The 18,237-nt window shown below is 33.2% G+C and overlaps 1 protein-coding gene across 2 annotated transcripts in view; it reads left to right on the plus strand.

Annotated features, from left to right (window-relative positions):
* The window catches only part of LOC145277792 (dynamin-1-like protein), a 103,510-nt gene that overhangs the window by 41,134 nt on the left and 44,139 nt on the right, over positions 1-18,237 (plus strand). For both annotated transcript variants that reach the window (XM_080129608.1, XM_080129609.1), the window contains exons 5-9: positions 1,688-1,836; positions 6,229-6,333; positions 7,189-7,302; positions 8,975-9,066; positions 11,907-12,027. In XM_080129608.1, coding sequence (XP_079985734.1) covers positions 1,688-1,836; positions 6,229-6,333; positions 7,189-7,302; positions 8,975-9,066; positions 11,907-12,027 — 581 coding nt within the window. The remainder of the gene's footprint in view (positions 1-1,687; positions 1,837-6,228; positions 6,334-7,188; positions 7,303-8,974; positions 9,067-11,906; positions 12,028-18,237) is intronic.

Here is an 18,237-nt window from a genome sequence, read left to right on the forward strand (position 1 = left end):
CATGGTTGCTCCTATTTATATTGATTTATTTACCTTGCATTAATCTCAAATCAATCTTTATATAAATAGCGTTTTTTTATACATAAGTGTATGTAGCTTAATCTTTGAATATTTATATTCTGAGAATCATATTCAGATTCAACATCTTCCAAACAAAGTTTTGGTAAAAGTTTTATTAACAAATGTAATAGTATATCAACATTTTATCAGCAGAGAAAAATAATTATATCTTAAAATGTATTATCATAATTTGTATATTACTGATACTATTTTATAAGTCTACAATATTTATTATTTTAGTAAATTGTATTAAAAAATTGCAAGGAATTCATCCTGGATTTTATATCATTTGTGGGGTTTGTTTAAAATGATTTTTTTCCTTTCCAACAAAGCTTTCAAAAACTTAAATAAACAAATTACATTTATTAAGTAAAAATATTGAAAATGTTAAAATTAGGAATTAGAATTAACAGGAATTTTAGCAAAAGCTTAAATTCTTTAAACTCCTTAAAATCTATCTTTTATTAAATCAAAATTTTGATAAAATGATACCAATTTAGTGATGTTTTTTTTTTATAATGTATTCTTTCTATTTTCTTAATAACAATATTTTTACAAAAGAAAAAATGTTCTTTTTAAAAAGAAAAAAGAAAAAAAGATTTAAAATGTTTTTATTCTATATTTAAAAATGATTCAAAGCTAAACTTTTAACAATTTTTTCATTAAATTTCCTATCATTCAAATATTAAAAATAAGCAAATAAACAGTGGCAAAAGATTTAATTTGCTGATCACATATTTATATAATATATAGGTTATGCCAGCTGTCTCTATTCATAATTCATACAACGACTGCAGTGTAAATCTTGATGTATTGAAATTTATTTTCAGTGAAAGTTGTATGTAAATCTATTCAAATTGGCCTTTATTGAAATTATTTGTTTATCATAATAGTAGGTAAAATGATTTTATATAAAACAAGTAATGAAAATATTGTTTTACTGAAATGCTCATGGTGTTAGTAATATTGAGAACTGGATTTTTTTGAAAATGTTAAATTCATTGTTCTATTTAATACATCAACAACAACATCTCAAAATAAGATTTTTTGCTTTTTACAATAAAAATGTCTTTTTAAAAACAAAATAAAAATCATATGGTAAAGGTACTTAGCATATCTTGACTTCTTTAATATTTTGTTTTTTGAAGAATAGCCACTTTAGTGATTGATTATAGCCCAATTTATGATAGTTAAATTATTATTTTTTTCTTAGGCTCATATTGCAAAGACGATTGGAACACAATTTCTTTTTTACCTCCTTATGGTTTAATTTTTCAAAAGAATAAGTTTCTTTTTTCACCAGACTAAAGATTAACAGTTTTTATATTTATTTAATCTAACATTGCAAATACTCCTAAAATAAGATTTCTTTCTTTCGCTTCACCTAATTATAGTTTTAAAAATAACCTTTCATTGTAGTTTTATATTAAAATGTATCTTCAAAACCGAACTATAATTATTTTTTATTTTTACCATAATAAAACAACCTTTGGTTAACTTTTTTTTTTGTTTTTGTTAACTTTTTTATTCTTGGTTCTTGAATTTTTTTGTGGAAACTTTTTTTTATTTTTACAAAATTGCACGCAATTTTACTTTCTGATAAGTTTGTTATTTTGCTTATACATAGGTCGACGCACACTAGCTGTTGTGACTAAACTTGACTTAATGGATGCTGGCACTGATGCGATGGAGGTTCTGTGTGGTCATGTCATCCCTGTTAAATTAGGTATTATTGGTGTAGTCAATCGAAGCCAAGCTGATATCAACACTAAAAAGGTAACTTAAAATTTATTAGTTAATGGTTCTGTTTATTGGAAATTGTTTGTCTTTAAGCAAAAAAGAAATGATTCCTATTTTTAATATTTGAAATGATTTTATTAAACAGCCATGAATAAAATTCAACAAAGAAATTTCTGATCACTTTGCCTTCTACATTTTTAATGTACATTTTCTTATATAAATACTTTAATGGTTTAAAAATATTTTTAAATAATAAGAGTTTGATAGAATAATATAATTCGCTCTAATAGTTATATGCTAATGTTAAGTTTTTTTTATAAAAGCAGTACTACTACTCAATGTTGTAGAGAAAATCTCTTATTTTTACTGACAAAAAGCTTTTTTAATAATTTACATAATGATATGCCAAAACATTTCATGTTTGTCGATATGTTATCACCTTTCGCACATATTTATACAAAAGAAAATGCAATTGTTCAATCAGTAAAGCTGGTGATTGGTGATGAAGCTCCAGAATTTTCTAAGGGTCAAATATTACGTTTCCAGATGCATGTCCATGTGATGTTGCTTTTGGGTAATTTTCAGCAAAATCTAATGGTTGGAAAAGATTCTATGTCCTGAAAAATACTATTTTTGGCCATTTTGACCCCTTTTTACCCCCTTGTGATGCAACCAGAATTTTTATCAAGAATTCGAGAATGTTACATTTTCTCCCTTGGGTAGTTGCAACTTCATACAAAATTTTAGAAAAATGTAATGAGTAGTTATTGAGAATTTTATGGCCGAATTGGTGAATTATAACAAATGAACAAACGGACGAGGGTGGACCAATAAGATTATTAACAGTAAATTATACAGCTTGATGTAGATAGCACCACAGGATTTCCATAGCGTTCTGCTAGTTATTATTATTGTTTTATTAATTTCCTTAAATAGAATATCACATAACTGAAAATAGTTGCACAAGAAATGATGTACAAAGCTTGGAATTTGTCAGTGTTTTCACTTTAGACTATTTGCATAGGATTTTTTTTTTTAAACAACAACAAAATAAACTGACATATGTTTTATATCTTCCTTTCTACATCTGATGGTTCTATCAGATCAGGCTGTCTGAATATTGGCTTCCTGACACAAATGCACCTTACATTAAAACATTTTTTGTCCTCTAAACCTTTGCAAAACTTAACAGTTTTCTGCAAAACAAAAACATCCGCCTTCTCCTCCCATCCTCTCCTTTTTCTCCCTCTCTTACTTCCCTACTGGCTTCCTGACTTAAAATACATCAAACATAAACATTATAACCCCTACCACTTTGCAAAACTTAATCATGTACTGCAGGAATGAAAATAACAGAATCCACTACAAGACAATCAAATCAAGCACTACAAACTAATGATGAAAGATATAGGAAACTTGAAACATTGGAGCTTTCTACAAAGTTGTTGAATTTAGTATGAATAACTCAAAAGTGGTTGATGTACTGTGAAACAAAATAACCAAACCAAAAATCATGTATACTTGCTTGAGGATATGAAGAACTTGAATGCAACTTAAATACAATAAATGGATTTTACATAAAATATTCCAAAAGGGTTGTTCTGCAAAGCAGGACAACTAAGACAGGCACCAGAAAGGAATATCTAAAGATATAAAAAACTTGATACACAAAATATTTAAAACAAAAATCATGGGAAATAAAAAGAAAAATAACTGGGAAAAAACTTGGAACATCAATAAACCATATAAGCACACCAAATGGAAGACAAACTATAGATAAGAAAGAAATGGCAATTCAATTCATTCAACTGAATTCAGCCAAAACTTTTCATCTCCTGAATTCTGAAAATGTAAAAATAATGCAGAAAAGAAAAGATTCAATTTCACATCCAATTACAAAGAATACTATAACACTTCATTCATTATAACAGAACTCAAAAACTCAATACATAAAAGTAAAGGACCAAACGACATCCACTATCAATTCTTAAAACACCTACCAGACATCTCATTCAACATTCTCCTACAGATAATTAATGATATAACAACCTTCTGAAGCACTCGCCTGAATCCAATATCATCCCAATTCCTAAGCCTGGAAAGGACCACTCCAAATCTACCAATTATTGATTGTCCCATCGTTCTACCAAGTTGTATCTGTAAAACAATGGAAAGGATGGTCAATACAAGACTGACGTGGCATTTAGAAAAATATAACACCAAAGTGAATTTAGACAAAACCAAGGTATTAATGACCAACTTATTCGACTAGAAACATTCATCTGTGGTCTCAATCTTTTTTGATCTTGGAAGAGCATATGATACCATATGGAGGCATAGAATCCTGAAAGATATTCATAATATGGGAATCAGAGGAAACCTGATTTATTCAAGAATTCTTATCTTACAGAACGTATAAAGTATGCTTGGGAAACAAAACATCAGACCAATACATACAAGAAACATGGGTACCACAGGGTAGTGTGCTATCCGTCATGCTATTTCTAATTAAAATCAATGATATAAATAAAACTGTTAACATGGAATTTAAAAAGAACACTACTTGTTGATGACTTCTCTAGAACTTGCTCCTTGCCAAACATGTCAACCTTTGAAAGACAAATGCATTGGATTAATCAAAATGGATTCAAAATATCCAAAAGCAAAACCACATGCATCCATTTCTGTAGGAAACAAAAACACCATTTTGACCTACAGCTCAAACTAGATGAGCAACTAGTACAACATGCCAAATTCTTAGAAATCATTTTTGATAATAAACTAAACTTCAAAGAGCACATTAGCAACTTAAGACAAAAATGCTTAAAAGCAATAAACATCTTAAAAATAATATCCAAACCAGACTGGGGAGCAAATCAGGTTACAATGTTCAAAATATATTGTACATGTATCAGATCCAAACTAGACTATGGTTGTGCCATACACAGCTCTACTCACAAATTTAAAAAAAACTACTAACCATACAGAATCAAGGTCTGAGACTTAGCCTGTGATCTTATTGAACCTCACCAATGGAAAGCATACATGTAGAAGCTCATGAACCACCCCTACATTTAAGATGGGAAATCCTGGAAATCCAACATACAAAACTACCTTCAACTTACAATTTACAAATTTTTATTCAGGGGAAACCAAAAAACATACCCTCCTTTGGACACAGAATTAAAGAAACAATACTTTAAATCAATGAAAAACCAGACAACATAGTCACACAAAAAATAAATGACAGACCACCATAGACATTAAATGAACCAAATATTGATCTAACAGTCACTAAATACAAGAAAAACAATACAAATAATTTAACAAATAGAAGCAACTTCAGAGAACTTGGAGAAAAATACACAGAATACAAAGAAATATATGTAGATGGGTCGAAAACCATAAATGAAACAAGCATAGCATATACAGATTGACAAAGCCAATACCAAATATAACTGACCAAGGATACTTCAATATATACAGCTGAACTACAAGCCATCAAAATGGCACTCAAATGCATCAAAGACCACAACAAATATAAGTTCATCATATATACAGACTCCCTATCCTGTATCATGGCCCTTGTAGAGGAAAAAAACACCCTTTTATCACAGCAGCAGCTGTGATAAGAATATAATGAAAACAAGGAAAAAGGTCAAATAATTGTAATAGCCTGGATACCAATCTATGTTGGCATTCTAGAAAATGAAAAAGCAGACAAACTGGCTACAAAAGCAACAAACCAAATCAAAAAAATCAAAATACCACAGACAAACCTGAAAAGAAAAATTAATGGATATCTGGAAAACAGGTGGCAAGAGGAATGGAATAAGTGCCCAGAGAACAAATTGCATGAACATCAGCCAAGAATCAGAAATGAAAAACAAAAAGCTTTAAAAGGAAGAAGAGAGTAGATTGTACTGAACCGAATACAAATCGGACACACAAAACTAACTCATTCCTACCTAACCAAAGCGGAGGAAGCACCAAACTGCATACTCTGCAACCAACAAATAACAATCAAACATTTACTGACAGAGTGTAGAAGACACCAACACATCCGAAAGAAATGTTTCAGAGCAGCAAGCGTTGGAGATGTGTTCCAAGAAGTAGAGCCTAAACAAATTGTAAAGTACTGAAGAGACAAATTTATTCTAACTCCTGTAACTTAAACAAGTAACATTTTACTTTAGAAAAACAAACTTTTTTACTTCTGTAAACAAACTTTTTGGGAAATTTAAAGCATTCTGCTTCTGCAGATAAACTTTTTAAGAAATTGAAAATTTTTGTACCAACAAGCCTTTTCTTGGCATTAAATGATCCCTAGAGGTTGAAATGCCTTTAAACAAACACATTCACTCACCCACTCATTCCTTTCTACATCTGAGAAAATTTTCATTGCTTTTCTTTGTTTTTTTTCTTTAGACAATGTCTGATTGTTTAAGGGATGAAGCTTCCTTTCTTCAACGCAAATACCCGTCAATAGCTAACAGAAATGGCTCTCCATATTTGGCTAAAACACTTAACAGGGTAAGTTTCAGTCAATATATTGATATTGTACTTAAACAGAGGAACAAATGCAATATAAAAATTTAGAGTGTAATGGAGAAGAATTGAAGTGTTAAATTGTTAAATCTTTTGTGATTTCATAATTTTTTTTTTTAGCCTGTATTTTGAATTTAGAATGCTTCTGTGCATCATAAATAAGATTATAGAAAAAGTAAATGATACTTGATAGTCTATAAATGTTAATGTGTCGATTATTTGTTTCATGTTTACATGTTAACATCAGTTCTATCTCCCGTGAAGTGCTGTCACCAGGCGCCATCTTTATTTTTCACCATGCTGCTTCATAACACAATATTTATCATTTATTATTAGGCCAGAGAACAAATGGAACCTGGAGACAAATCATCATTACTATGTACTTCTCCTTTCAGTTGATTGGGGGTGATCTCCATTGGTTCTCAACATGTCCATTCTTGTAAATTTATTCAAGCAAAAAAAAAGATGACTGATATCTTCTCTTTCCTCATGATGTAACAATTACATAAGATTTACTCTTCCCTCTTACAGCATAGTTTAATGTACACACCAGTTAAATTTACAACCTGATTTTATTCAGCTTTCTAGACATTGATACTTAAGTCTTGAAATATATTTAACGTTACTGAATTTTATTAAATTTGTATAATAGCTTCATAAATATCATCACCTTTGCTTCTAAGATTAAAAAAAAAAAAACTCTGACTCTATTATATATTCAAAATATATTTTTTAGTTAGGGAGTTATGGATATTAAAATATAATTAAATTTTGATCTTTATACAATTTTTTTTTCTTGCATTTTGAAGAGTTTTCATTTGAGCTTCTGTAATGTTTCAGTTGCTGATGCACCATATTCGTGATTGTTTACCTGAATTGAAAACCCGAGTTAATGTGCTCATTGCCCAGTTCCAGAGTTTACTTAATTCTTTTGGGGAACCTGTTGAGGACAAAGTAAGTACTTCAATGTCATATACCTTGCTAAATTCATACATGTTTGTTTAGTCATATTAGTCAAACTTGATACTTTTCACAAAAAATGGGCCGAGACAACATTGTGGTTCAAATCATATTTGTGTTAACAGTTCAACAAAAGTATTCTTAATCATGCAATTAAGCATATAATGAGTTTTACTAATATTTTCAATTGATATATTTTTTGCTTAATTTTTAAAAAAATTATTTAAATAGACACATAATTTTTATGTATATTTGAAATTTAATTTTTAAAAAGGTCAACTTTAAGTATCAAATTTCTACAGTTAATAGTTTTGATCTGAAAAAAAAATATTCTGTACCATGAGTAACTTTAGATTTTTAAAAAATTAAATTTTCATTTTTGAATTAAAAACTTTTTTTCATCAATTGTAACTACAAATTGTCAGCCAGAAATTTTTAACTTTAATGCTGTTTTTAAAATATATTTTAGCAAAAGAATCTTTCAATTCAAATGTAATCCAGATTAATTTCTGCATTACATTTCTATTGCCCCCAACAATTTTTTCATATTTATTTCTATTAAATTACCTTTACACAAATTATTTTGCAAACATGGAGGTTATTTTCCTAAAGGATGTTTTCAATGGAATTTGACCTCAGTGATATTGGCTTATTAATAACTAGCGGGGGTACCCGGCATTGCTTGGGTGGGGGTGGGGTAAAGCAGAACAAAAAGAAAACTTAACCCTGTTTAAATATAAAAAAAACGATGTTAAACTTCTTAAAAAATAAAACAAAAAAACAGCGATTTTAAAAATGGAAAAATCTTTTGTAGGCGTAAAAGAAAAAAAAAAGGGTGGGGGCCAGGTAGGCTTGAATCCGGAGCCTTCAGGCCAATAGGCTGACGACATACACCTACGCTATGGCGATGGAAGCAATGTAAGACGTTAAATTTAGTGATTAAAAAGTGAATGAGTTCAAATTGAGGTCAGACATCACGCTATTCCGCAGTTAACTATTTCTGTGAGACAGTTTTTAAGTGTGTGTTTAATGAGGTCAAATCCGCACTTAATTTTACGGTGGGATAGTTCTTTTGAATTTGTTTTTTTTACCCAACTTTGTCTGGTTTTGTTTCCCCAACGTGTTGGGGAAAACCAGCTCCGTTTATTAGGGGAGTGTCCAAATGAAAGCAATTGTCTGATATGACGGTGAAAACCGACATTGAAAAACGTCCATTGCTTTCTGGATGTTGTTCCCGGGCTAGCCGAGAACGGCTCATTAGTTTCACATCAGTTTCGCTTTTATATGAAAAAGACGAATCAACATGTGAGAAGCCAAAATAGTAATAATTTTTTAAAAGTCGCTGTAAATAAATCTAGACGCGACACGCGTTCGCAAATCGTAGATATTATTATCTAGGGGGTATATAAACACTTCTAAGTGATAGTAACTCCCCCCCCCCTTTCTTGGACATATAAAAACTTTTGCACGCGTTTTGCCTTTTATATATATAGATAACTATATACGCAATTTGAGTATAAATTGAATAATATTTCAAGAGAAAAATTAACAATTTTTATGGTCTTTTTTATCTATTAAAAAAATTGCAATGATAAAAGTCCAAAAATATATTTGATAGATTTTTAAAAATATTTGGTTTAATCTCTTCTTTTTTGTCTTCCAAAAGGGACAAGTGTTACTTCAGATTATCACAAGGTTTGCTGCTGCCTATTGCAATACGATTGAAGGGACAGCTAAAAACATTGAGACAACGGAACTGTAAGTTAATCTCAATTTGTATTCATTTCTGTTTTATTATTAGGAACTTAAAAAAAAAATTTTTTTTTAAACTGGATTAACCCAATTCATTTAAATGTAAATTGTATTTGACAATAGTTTTTTTCTTTTTGTTGAATGATAGTGAGGGTATCAGCATCGGTGAAATGAGCCACTCTTTTGTGAGGCTAATTATCTGAAAGAATGCAATTGAACAAGAGCCAACAATTTCAAAGTCTCCACTGTCACTTGAGTGAAAATAAATGTCTGCACCAGAATACAGATTTTTTTGAGCCACAAACCCCGTTTCAATTGTAGACCTGGGCAAATTGCTAATCGAAAATGTATCACTGCAGGCAGTATCTATTTATTATATTCCTGTATGAATAACATCTTATTTCCTTTTGATTCCAGCCAATTTATTTTGAAATAATTCATCACTATGTAAATTGTAATTACTATGGCAAGAATTAGCAGATTATTTTACTTACATGATGTTTTTCAGAATAATGGACATGGTACTTTTGAACTGTAGTTTGAATTTATAACTAATATATTTTTAATTTTCTTTCTTACATTAATTCAGGAAAGTTTGTTTCAAGATTTTGTATGATGGTAAGGATTATGATTGGCAAGGGAAGCAGCTAACTTTACAGTTCTAATCTTATATACAGGGTGGAACGATAAAATTGTCACCCTAAAGAAAACAACGCTACAGCTTTATTTTAAAACTTTTATTAAAAAAAAATCAATTTAGGTAACTTGATTATGTAGCCTCTATTTAATGTAGCCACTTTCAGTCTCAATCACTGCCTTAATACGGGTCCAGAACTGGGAGTATGCCTTTTTCACAAGCACCGGTGGGAGCTTGGCAAATACTCAGCGGATGTTAGCAATCAGACTGGCTTTGGTGTTGTTGGAGGTCTTGTTGATGATGTTCTTGATGTATGACCAAACAAAGTTGTCCAGTGGGTTCAGGTCTGGGGAAGAGGGAGAGGCCAGTAAAAGAAGGGTACAAAGTCGTAGTACTCCTGAGACCAAGCCTTTGTCTCTTTGGACTTGTGGGCAGACACTGAGTTCTGCTGCTACACCCAGAGTCTGCCAGCGGCCATCTGATTGCACCAGGGGATCACCATACTTTTCAGTAGGTCCAGGTACACTTTGGTGTTGAATTTCAAGCCAACTTTGAAGATGTGAATGAGCATGATATGGTCCTCACTTTAAACCAAAGACCATAACTGTGGCCAGAAACTTTATTTTCATTACCCTGGGCATGTCCCTGTTATTCGTGGCAATCCAGTAATGGTTCTGGCTGTTGTGCACCTGGTCCTGGCAGAAGTTCTTTTCATCTGAAAAGATCCAAAGCATGTTTGGCTTCTTGGGATGCTTTAGTTTGTTGAGCAACTTAACAGACTTGATAAGCCTGAGGTTTTTGTCTGTTCAGTCAAGGTCTGGCTTGTTTGGCACTTGTAGGACTTACACTTAAATCCCTCTTTCACAGTTGTGTGTGAGATGCCTAAATTTTTTGCAATCTGCTGAATAGGCAGCTGGGGTGTTTCATCAATGATTGCCTGGACCTTTTTGATGAACTCCTTGGTCCGGTTCTTCCTGGCAGTGTACTCGGCCTTGGGCTTCCGCTCCACCACCTCCAAAAGGTTGTCCGATGCATGAAGCTGTGCCTTCAAGTGTTGAACTGTCCAGATTTGCATTTTGAAGGTGCTGGCAATGATCCTGTTGTTATAACTTGGATCGGTAGAGAGCATGTTATACAGTGGCACATCTCCGATTTCACTCGTTGAGCATTGTGTCACTTTCAGACATGATACAAGGCTCCTATCGCTCTTGGGATTTGTACACAACTGGTCAACTAGTAGATGGTCTGCAACAAAAAAAGAAAATCTGTTTTCATCAAATGGAAATGGAATCCTGCCGTCTTTTCTAGGGGGACAATTTTATCGTCCCTCCCTGTATAAAGTAAAGACTATTTTTTTTTCCTGTATTTTTAGTTTTTTATAACAAGCTACGTAATAAAATCTGTTTTGTCAATCATATAAAACAGAGATTACCTGTTATATAAAAACTTGGATTTTGAATCGGTTTTTATATTTAATAATAAATATTTTATTTTTGATTAGTCCTAGAGTAAAGGGACGAGCTTTTACCATGACACTAAAATGTTCTAATTACACTAGGACAGATTTAATAACGTCTATTTTATATATATATATATATATATATATATATATATATATATATATATATATTGAAATAAGACATTCGGCGCTTCTACACTATCAGAATGAAATTTCGGAAATCATAATACCGAATTTCACATGAAAACAATGGAAATCCATAGTTTTGGACGAGGCTGTAAATAAAAAGGCATTTAGAAATAACATTGTACGAAGAGTACAGTCTTATTTGGTGAAAAATGATCTTAAACAATCTATTAGATAAAGAACAGTTGTCTGTATGTGTATCACACCAAAAGTTAAAAACTACACCAGGCACATATATAAAGCTAATATATTTGAGGATCAACAGAAACAGAATGAGTACAGTGGGTTTTTTTTTTGTTTTTTTTAATGTTATTTATTAATTTATCAAATTGTTTTCAAGTTGCAAGATAAAAACAAGAGCGGGCAAGGGAACCGACCATGATATTGATAATTCTTTTTTTTTTTTTTTTTTTTTTTTTTGAAGATAGAATCTCTTTGCATTTATTTTTCTTGTTTATTAAAATATGAAAATAAAATCACTAATGAATGAAGGTGAAAAATATTAAATTCAACCAACTTTTGTGAATAATTTGCTATTTTTATTTAAAATTTTTATTTCCTCAGGTGTGGAGGTGCTAGAATCTGTTACATTTTCCATGAAACTTTTGGTCGTACTTTGGAATCTGTAGATCCCCTTGGTGGACTCACTACTCTAGATGTACTTACTGCCATAAGGAATGCCACGGTAAAAATTATTTTATGCTTTCTCAATAATGTAATTTTACAGAATTTATAATGCTTATCATCTATTTTTGATTTTTAAAACATAGAAAATTATGGCTTTTTTATTTTTTCAAATGGTGAATTGAATCCTGTTTATTTTCATGAGAAATTCCAAATCATATTTTAATTAGTTGAAAAAATTAACTTAATCAATCAAATAATAAAAATGTAATTGTTGTACTTACTATTAAATGCCAACTTATATTTTAATTATATTAAGATAATTATTTATAAAAACATTTTAATGCTAATTTCATACACACAATATTCATATTTTTGTTGGTGTCAAACTTAGATAAGCAAAAAATTATGTGAAGATTTAAAAGATTTTTCTAATTAGCAGCATAGTTTTATAAAGTAATATAAATTTTAATGCTGGGATTAATTGTAAACATTGATGGGATGTATCAGAAAATTTGAGCCTAATTTTTAATTCCAAAAACGATTCTTTTAATTTTTTTTAAAACAAATATATTTATTTGTTAGAAGTTCATTTACAACACAAGACTAAGGGGCACAGAACCACAGATTATAAAACTCCATTCTCAGATTTAACATTGATTTTTGAAGTCTAATTTATATTTTTTTACTTGTCAATTATGATAAACTTAGTGTTTTTTAGTTCAAAATAAACCTAGTGCTTCCTCTGATAAGTTAAAACAAAAAAAAAATTTTTTTTTTTATTATTTTTTAAATTTTTTATTACATTTTCACCCTAAACAAGGCACATTGCCACTTTGGTGTAGAGGGCAACAACTACTGGGGTACAATGTTGGGATTTGGGCAGCAAGATGTTGGTTCATGTTACACTTGAACTTCTGCATGTCAGTACTGTTGGGGAAGCAGGGACCTGGAATGGAATTCCAGAGTCTAGCGGTTCTGGGGAAGAAACTACTGGAGAAAAATCTTTTACATCTAGGGATCTCTACTGTGTGGGGGTGGGATTTAGCTGCCTGTCGCGTTTGTCGGGGGTGTCTACGTCATGGGGGCACAAGTGTCTGCAGTTCGCCAGAGCATTCACCATTAAAATACTTGTAGAACATGCAGAGGGATGCAACATTTCATCAATGGGACAGAGGCTGAAGCTTTGATTCCAGTTCAGGGCCTATCAGATTGGCGACTCTCTTTTGAACCTTGTCTAGGAGCGAGAGACTAGTAGCAGATGCACCAGCCCAAATGTGACAGCAATACTCCATACATGGGCGAATGGTGGCCTTATAGAGGTACAGGATACTTTCGGGTGTTAGTAGTTTTCTAGCACGGTAGAGAGAGCCTACCTTCTTCGTAGTAGCCCTGGCAATGCTTTCAATGTAATTGTTCCAACTCATTTTTCCTGTGAACGTTAGGCTAAGCAGTTTGAAAGATGTACTCTCAGACAGGGAGTCACTGGCCATTGCTATTAGTGGTAGAGAAGGTTTCTTGTAATTATTGAAGGAAATCAGTTTAGTCTTGGCAGCATTGAATGTGACCATCCATTTTTGTCCCCATTCCACTACAGATTGGAGGTCATCCTCTAGTGTTTTTGCCATTTCTTTAGATATGTGTTCATTTGTTTTCCTGTCATGCCTGTAATAGAGTGTGGTGTCATCAGCATATATACTCATCTCAGAGACAATTTTGTCGGGGAGGTCATTAATGAATATTAGGAACCGAACCCAAGATGACGTCTACAAAATTAGGTTGATTTTTTTTTAAATCTTCAAACTAAATCAGGTTCCGACGTCATTTGCACATGCATAGAACCGAACTCGTCATGAGAGGACAGTTTTTTCTGTCCCCCCCCCCCCCCCCCCGATATTTCTCGGGCAAAGGTTGGAAGTTTAAAATGATACCGATCTGGCAAAAATCCATGACCAGTGTGGAAAGTTTTTGCGAGTCATACAAACCCACATACATACACACATTTTCGCTTTTATATATATAAATAGATTGTTTAGATGTACAACCGTCGAGGACAACATGGATTTTTCTCTTATCTAAGAAGGATTTAATTATGTTAACTATTCTACCAGTGATACCGTATGATCTAATTTTCCTGAGGAGACCCTCATGCCATACCCTGTCAAAAGCCTTAGATACATCTAGAGCTACTGCTCTGCCCTCCCCCGCATTGTCCAGTAAATGGTATATACGTTCAGAGATTACAGTAAGGATGTCTGCTGTGGAACGGGCTTGTCTAAATCCATATTGTTTGTCAGTCAGAAGTTTAACATCTGTAAGGTGATGGACTAGAGCATGGTTAATTATGGTCTCAAATATTTTGGCGAAAAGTGTGAGGAGGCTAATGGGGCGATAATTTGATGGGTCAGTTCTTTCGCCAGAATTCATGAATACTGGTACCACAGAAGCGGTTTTCCAACAGCCCAGAAAGCAAGATTCATTAAGGCATTTGTTGTAGAGTTTGGAGAAAACTGGAGCTACTTCGGCTGAGCACTTTTTTAATAGCACAGCTGGAATGAGATCAGGTCCACATGCTTTTGAAATGTCAAGGTTTTTTATGATAGTGTGTACCTGAGAAGGGGTGATTTTTAGATCGTCTAGCCTGGCGTGTGTCTGCAAAGGAAAGTCAGGCAGGGGGTGGTTGGAAGGGTCCAGTGTGGAGTTTGAGGCAAACCGGCTGGCAAGCATATTAGCCTTGTCGGTTGCTGAGCAAACAACCTCGTGATTGTTGGTTAGTGGGGGAATTGTTGATTGCCCATTATTTACTACACTGTTGTAGATTTTCCAGAAGTCACGAGTTCCTAATTTTTGTGCTTCGATGCGTTTTTTAGTGGTTTCAGTAAATTCTCTCTTAGCTGTCGCTATTTCTTTCTTAATGTTACTTGTAGCTTCTATATACTTCTGCCTGTTTGAACTGGATTTATGTTGGTTAAATCTGCGGTATGCATGCTGCCTTTGAGCAATGGCAGTTGCGCAAGTAGAAGTAAACCATTTGGGAGAGTGGGGCTTGCTATAAAATTTCCGCATAGGAACATGTGCTTCAATTGCTGTTTTGAACCATTCTGTGGTCTCATTTGCGCACTGTTCAGCAGGGAGAGAAAAAATATTTCCTCATGGGGCATCTCTAAGTCAGCCTTTTTATGATAATCTTGTTGTTTTGCGCAATGGCTCTTCAGTTTTGGGTCTAGAGTTTAGGGTGATTTCAACCATTATCACTGCATGATCAGCGTTCCCGAGTGGGCTGTCAGCATTTGTTATACAATCATCGGGAACTGTGGTCAGAAACAGATCTAGAAGTGAAATGCGTTGTTCTTGCTGGTCAGGGAAACGGGTTGGAAACGTAACCATTTGTGATAGGGAGTGAGATATAGCAAAGCTATGTGTTGTTCTGCCCGCTGCATCTGTGTAAGTAGAGAATCCAAGCCAGTTTTTGTGGTGGACATTAAAGTCACCAAATACATGTACTTGTGCACTAGTGTTGAGGGAGAGTGCTGTGTCTCTGCTGTTGGAGACTTTGTTTATTATGGTGCAGTCTGGGTCGAGGGAGAGCGGTAGAGAAAATAAAAGTAGCTAATGTTATGTTGTATGTTTAGTCTAAAGCACATAAAGGCTTGATCATTCGATTCTAGGTTTGTTTCTCTAGTCAAGGGGAGTGTGTTACGAATGTAGACTCCAAGTCCGTGCATATGTCTGTCAGTCCTTACAGCAGAGTGGGAGATATCCAGGCATGTTAAAGTAGTTAGAAGAGATGGAGGAGTGTACGTTAGTCTCACTTAGTGCTAAAATATCCGGGGTATTTGTTAGGAGAAATGCTTCAACATTATCTAAATTAGTTCTAAGCCCACGGATATTCGTGAATGCAAGCCTCAAGGGAGGAGGCAAGTTGGATTTGTTTGTCCCTAAGCCTGGTTTAAGCTTATTTTTTGATTATACTGTCATCATGTTTTTAAAGAGTTTCAGTTAGGTAAGGGGGAGCTGAACAGGGTATCAGACATGCAACACAAGCAGACCATCAGCTGACCTTTCTTCAACTAGGACTGTGGCCTCAGGAAAGCCCATCGGGGGATGAGTGCAGGGTCCCTTTCCATGCGCATGGCACTACAAACATCCCGATATTATACAACTGTTGATGGAGCAGCCACTCTAAGCGCTACCAAAGAGTTAGGGCACCTGTACTACCAGTCGGAAACAGCAGCCAGTAACTGTCAATCCAGTACCCTCAACCCATCAGAAGAAGGTCAACCCAATCTAATTGTACAGGCATATGTGGTACTCAAGCACTCCCAAGTGCCCAGTTTTGAGGGGTGGGATGTGTTGGGAGTGGGGAAAACGGCGTTCATTGCCCTAGACAAGAAACAAGATCTACCACTGAGTGTTTTGTCGAATCACTTTGATAACGTCTCTGCGCCTGACTAATAGGCAAAAAAGGAGTATGGAAGCCGGGCGATAGACAGAGCCTATCTACTCCTTAAGCAGTTTAGGCTTGCAGACCGGTAATTTGTTTGAGTCACCAGCTCTAGGTAGGTTGTCATCAAAGACTGGAGAGACCTCCCTCCCCTTAGGTTTAGTTTCAGAGTTTTCCTTCTCCTAGACGGATGATCTGGGAAGATCTACTGGGTCCATCAGCCCTGAGAGGGTTTGCTCCGCGCCTGTGTCCTAATCCAGGTATTTCTGCGACCCCCGCGTGGTTAGTTAATGTTACAGGGTTAGTTTGTAGAGGTTATATATCTAATGAATAGTTACACTCCTCAAAGTGATTGAGGGACATTGCTATTTCATTGTTACTAAGGACAAAAAAGAAAAATCAAGCAGTAGAAGCAACTATGTGAGCTTGTTAGAAAGGCGTTAGTGTGGATTAAGACTTTTACCTTTAGACTTTTACATTTTTAAATATTTATAGGTTAGCTTAGGTACAGGATAACGTTACAGTGTGAGTAGGTATTAGGAATTGAGCTAAGAATTTTGCCCAGTCACTGTATATTTTAGATTACAGGAAGGTTAAGATGTAGGTACAGTACAGTACGGGTATAACTGGAGGTAAATTTTAAGTCATGGCATATTCCGTATGTATAATTAAGTAAATAGATATTTGGGCAAATTTTCAGTAGATGCGAATAGATAGAAGCTGTAGGTGTTAGTGTGTTTCTACTATTGAAGGAAGATAATTTCAGTTTTCATTTAAGAGTCATCGAGCGTTTTGCATAACAGGGTGTACAAGAACTCTTGATAACTGCTTAAAATCGAAAATTAAACAAAATGCTGGTATAAACACATCAAATGTCAACAATCATGTGAAAATGTGAAATGTAGCAGTAGTTTGTTTAATTTTCGATTTTTGAGCAATCAAGATTAGTCGTAAAACAATTTGTGAATTTCTCTAAAAAGTTAGAATTAGCTGACCATTTTAAGTTAAACTTATATACGAATCGGATTTCTTATTTGAAATTCTAAAATAATTTTTTTCTTTCATCTAAAAAAAAAAAAGAATTTCATTTTGGGGCAGCAAAAGGTGCTAGTCTACAAATTTGTCATTATTATTAATAATTTTACTATTATTATTTATATCTTGTTTTTCTTTTACAGTAAAGCAAATCAATCTAATAACTGCCAAATCTTTATAATTGGGAGAAAAAAATCGAAACATTCTTTCAAAGAGGAAAGGCAGAGAATAGTTAAGAGTTCCTCTCCCCATGTTAAGAATGGGTTTCTAAATAGTAATATTATTATATAAAAATCATTCTTTTACATGGAGGTGAGCTTTAACTAGTCTGTTCTTAACTTATTTTGCATACCAAGGCGATTCTCCTTAATTGTTTATGAAAATTTAAAATATTAATGACAAACCAATGCAATTCAGTTTTGTTTTAAAAGAAAAACAACTCTTGCCTCACAATTTTCAATCAATTACAAAGAAAACATTTGCGAAAAATATTTAGAACAATCTATTTTTTGTAACATTCAATTCAAGTGTATTTATTTTTACGTTTTGCAAAATATATGTGAACATTACACGGGGTGGGGTGTACCATCATTTTAAACATTTTTTAAATTGCATTAAATTTCTAATGAAATATTTAGAAATTTTGGTACTCATGCACTTATTGATCCGTGCTGAAATAATAACATTATTATTTAAAAAGCCATTCTTAATATGGAGAGGGGAGGGTGTTTTGTACCTATTCTGTACTTTAACCTTACAATTGAATAAAAAACATATAAAACTTTAATTAAA

Source organism: Euprymna scolopes, chromosome 6 (genome assembly GCF_053919585.1).
Source record: "Euprymna scolopes isolate OS-2025 chromosome 6, ASM5391958v1, whole genome shotgun sequence".
Classification (NCBI taxonomy): Eukaryota; Metazoa; Mollusca; class Cephalopoda; order Sepiida; family Sepiolidae; genus Euprymna; species Euprymna scolopes.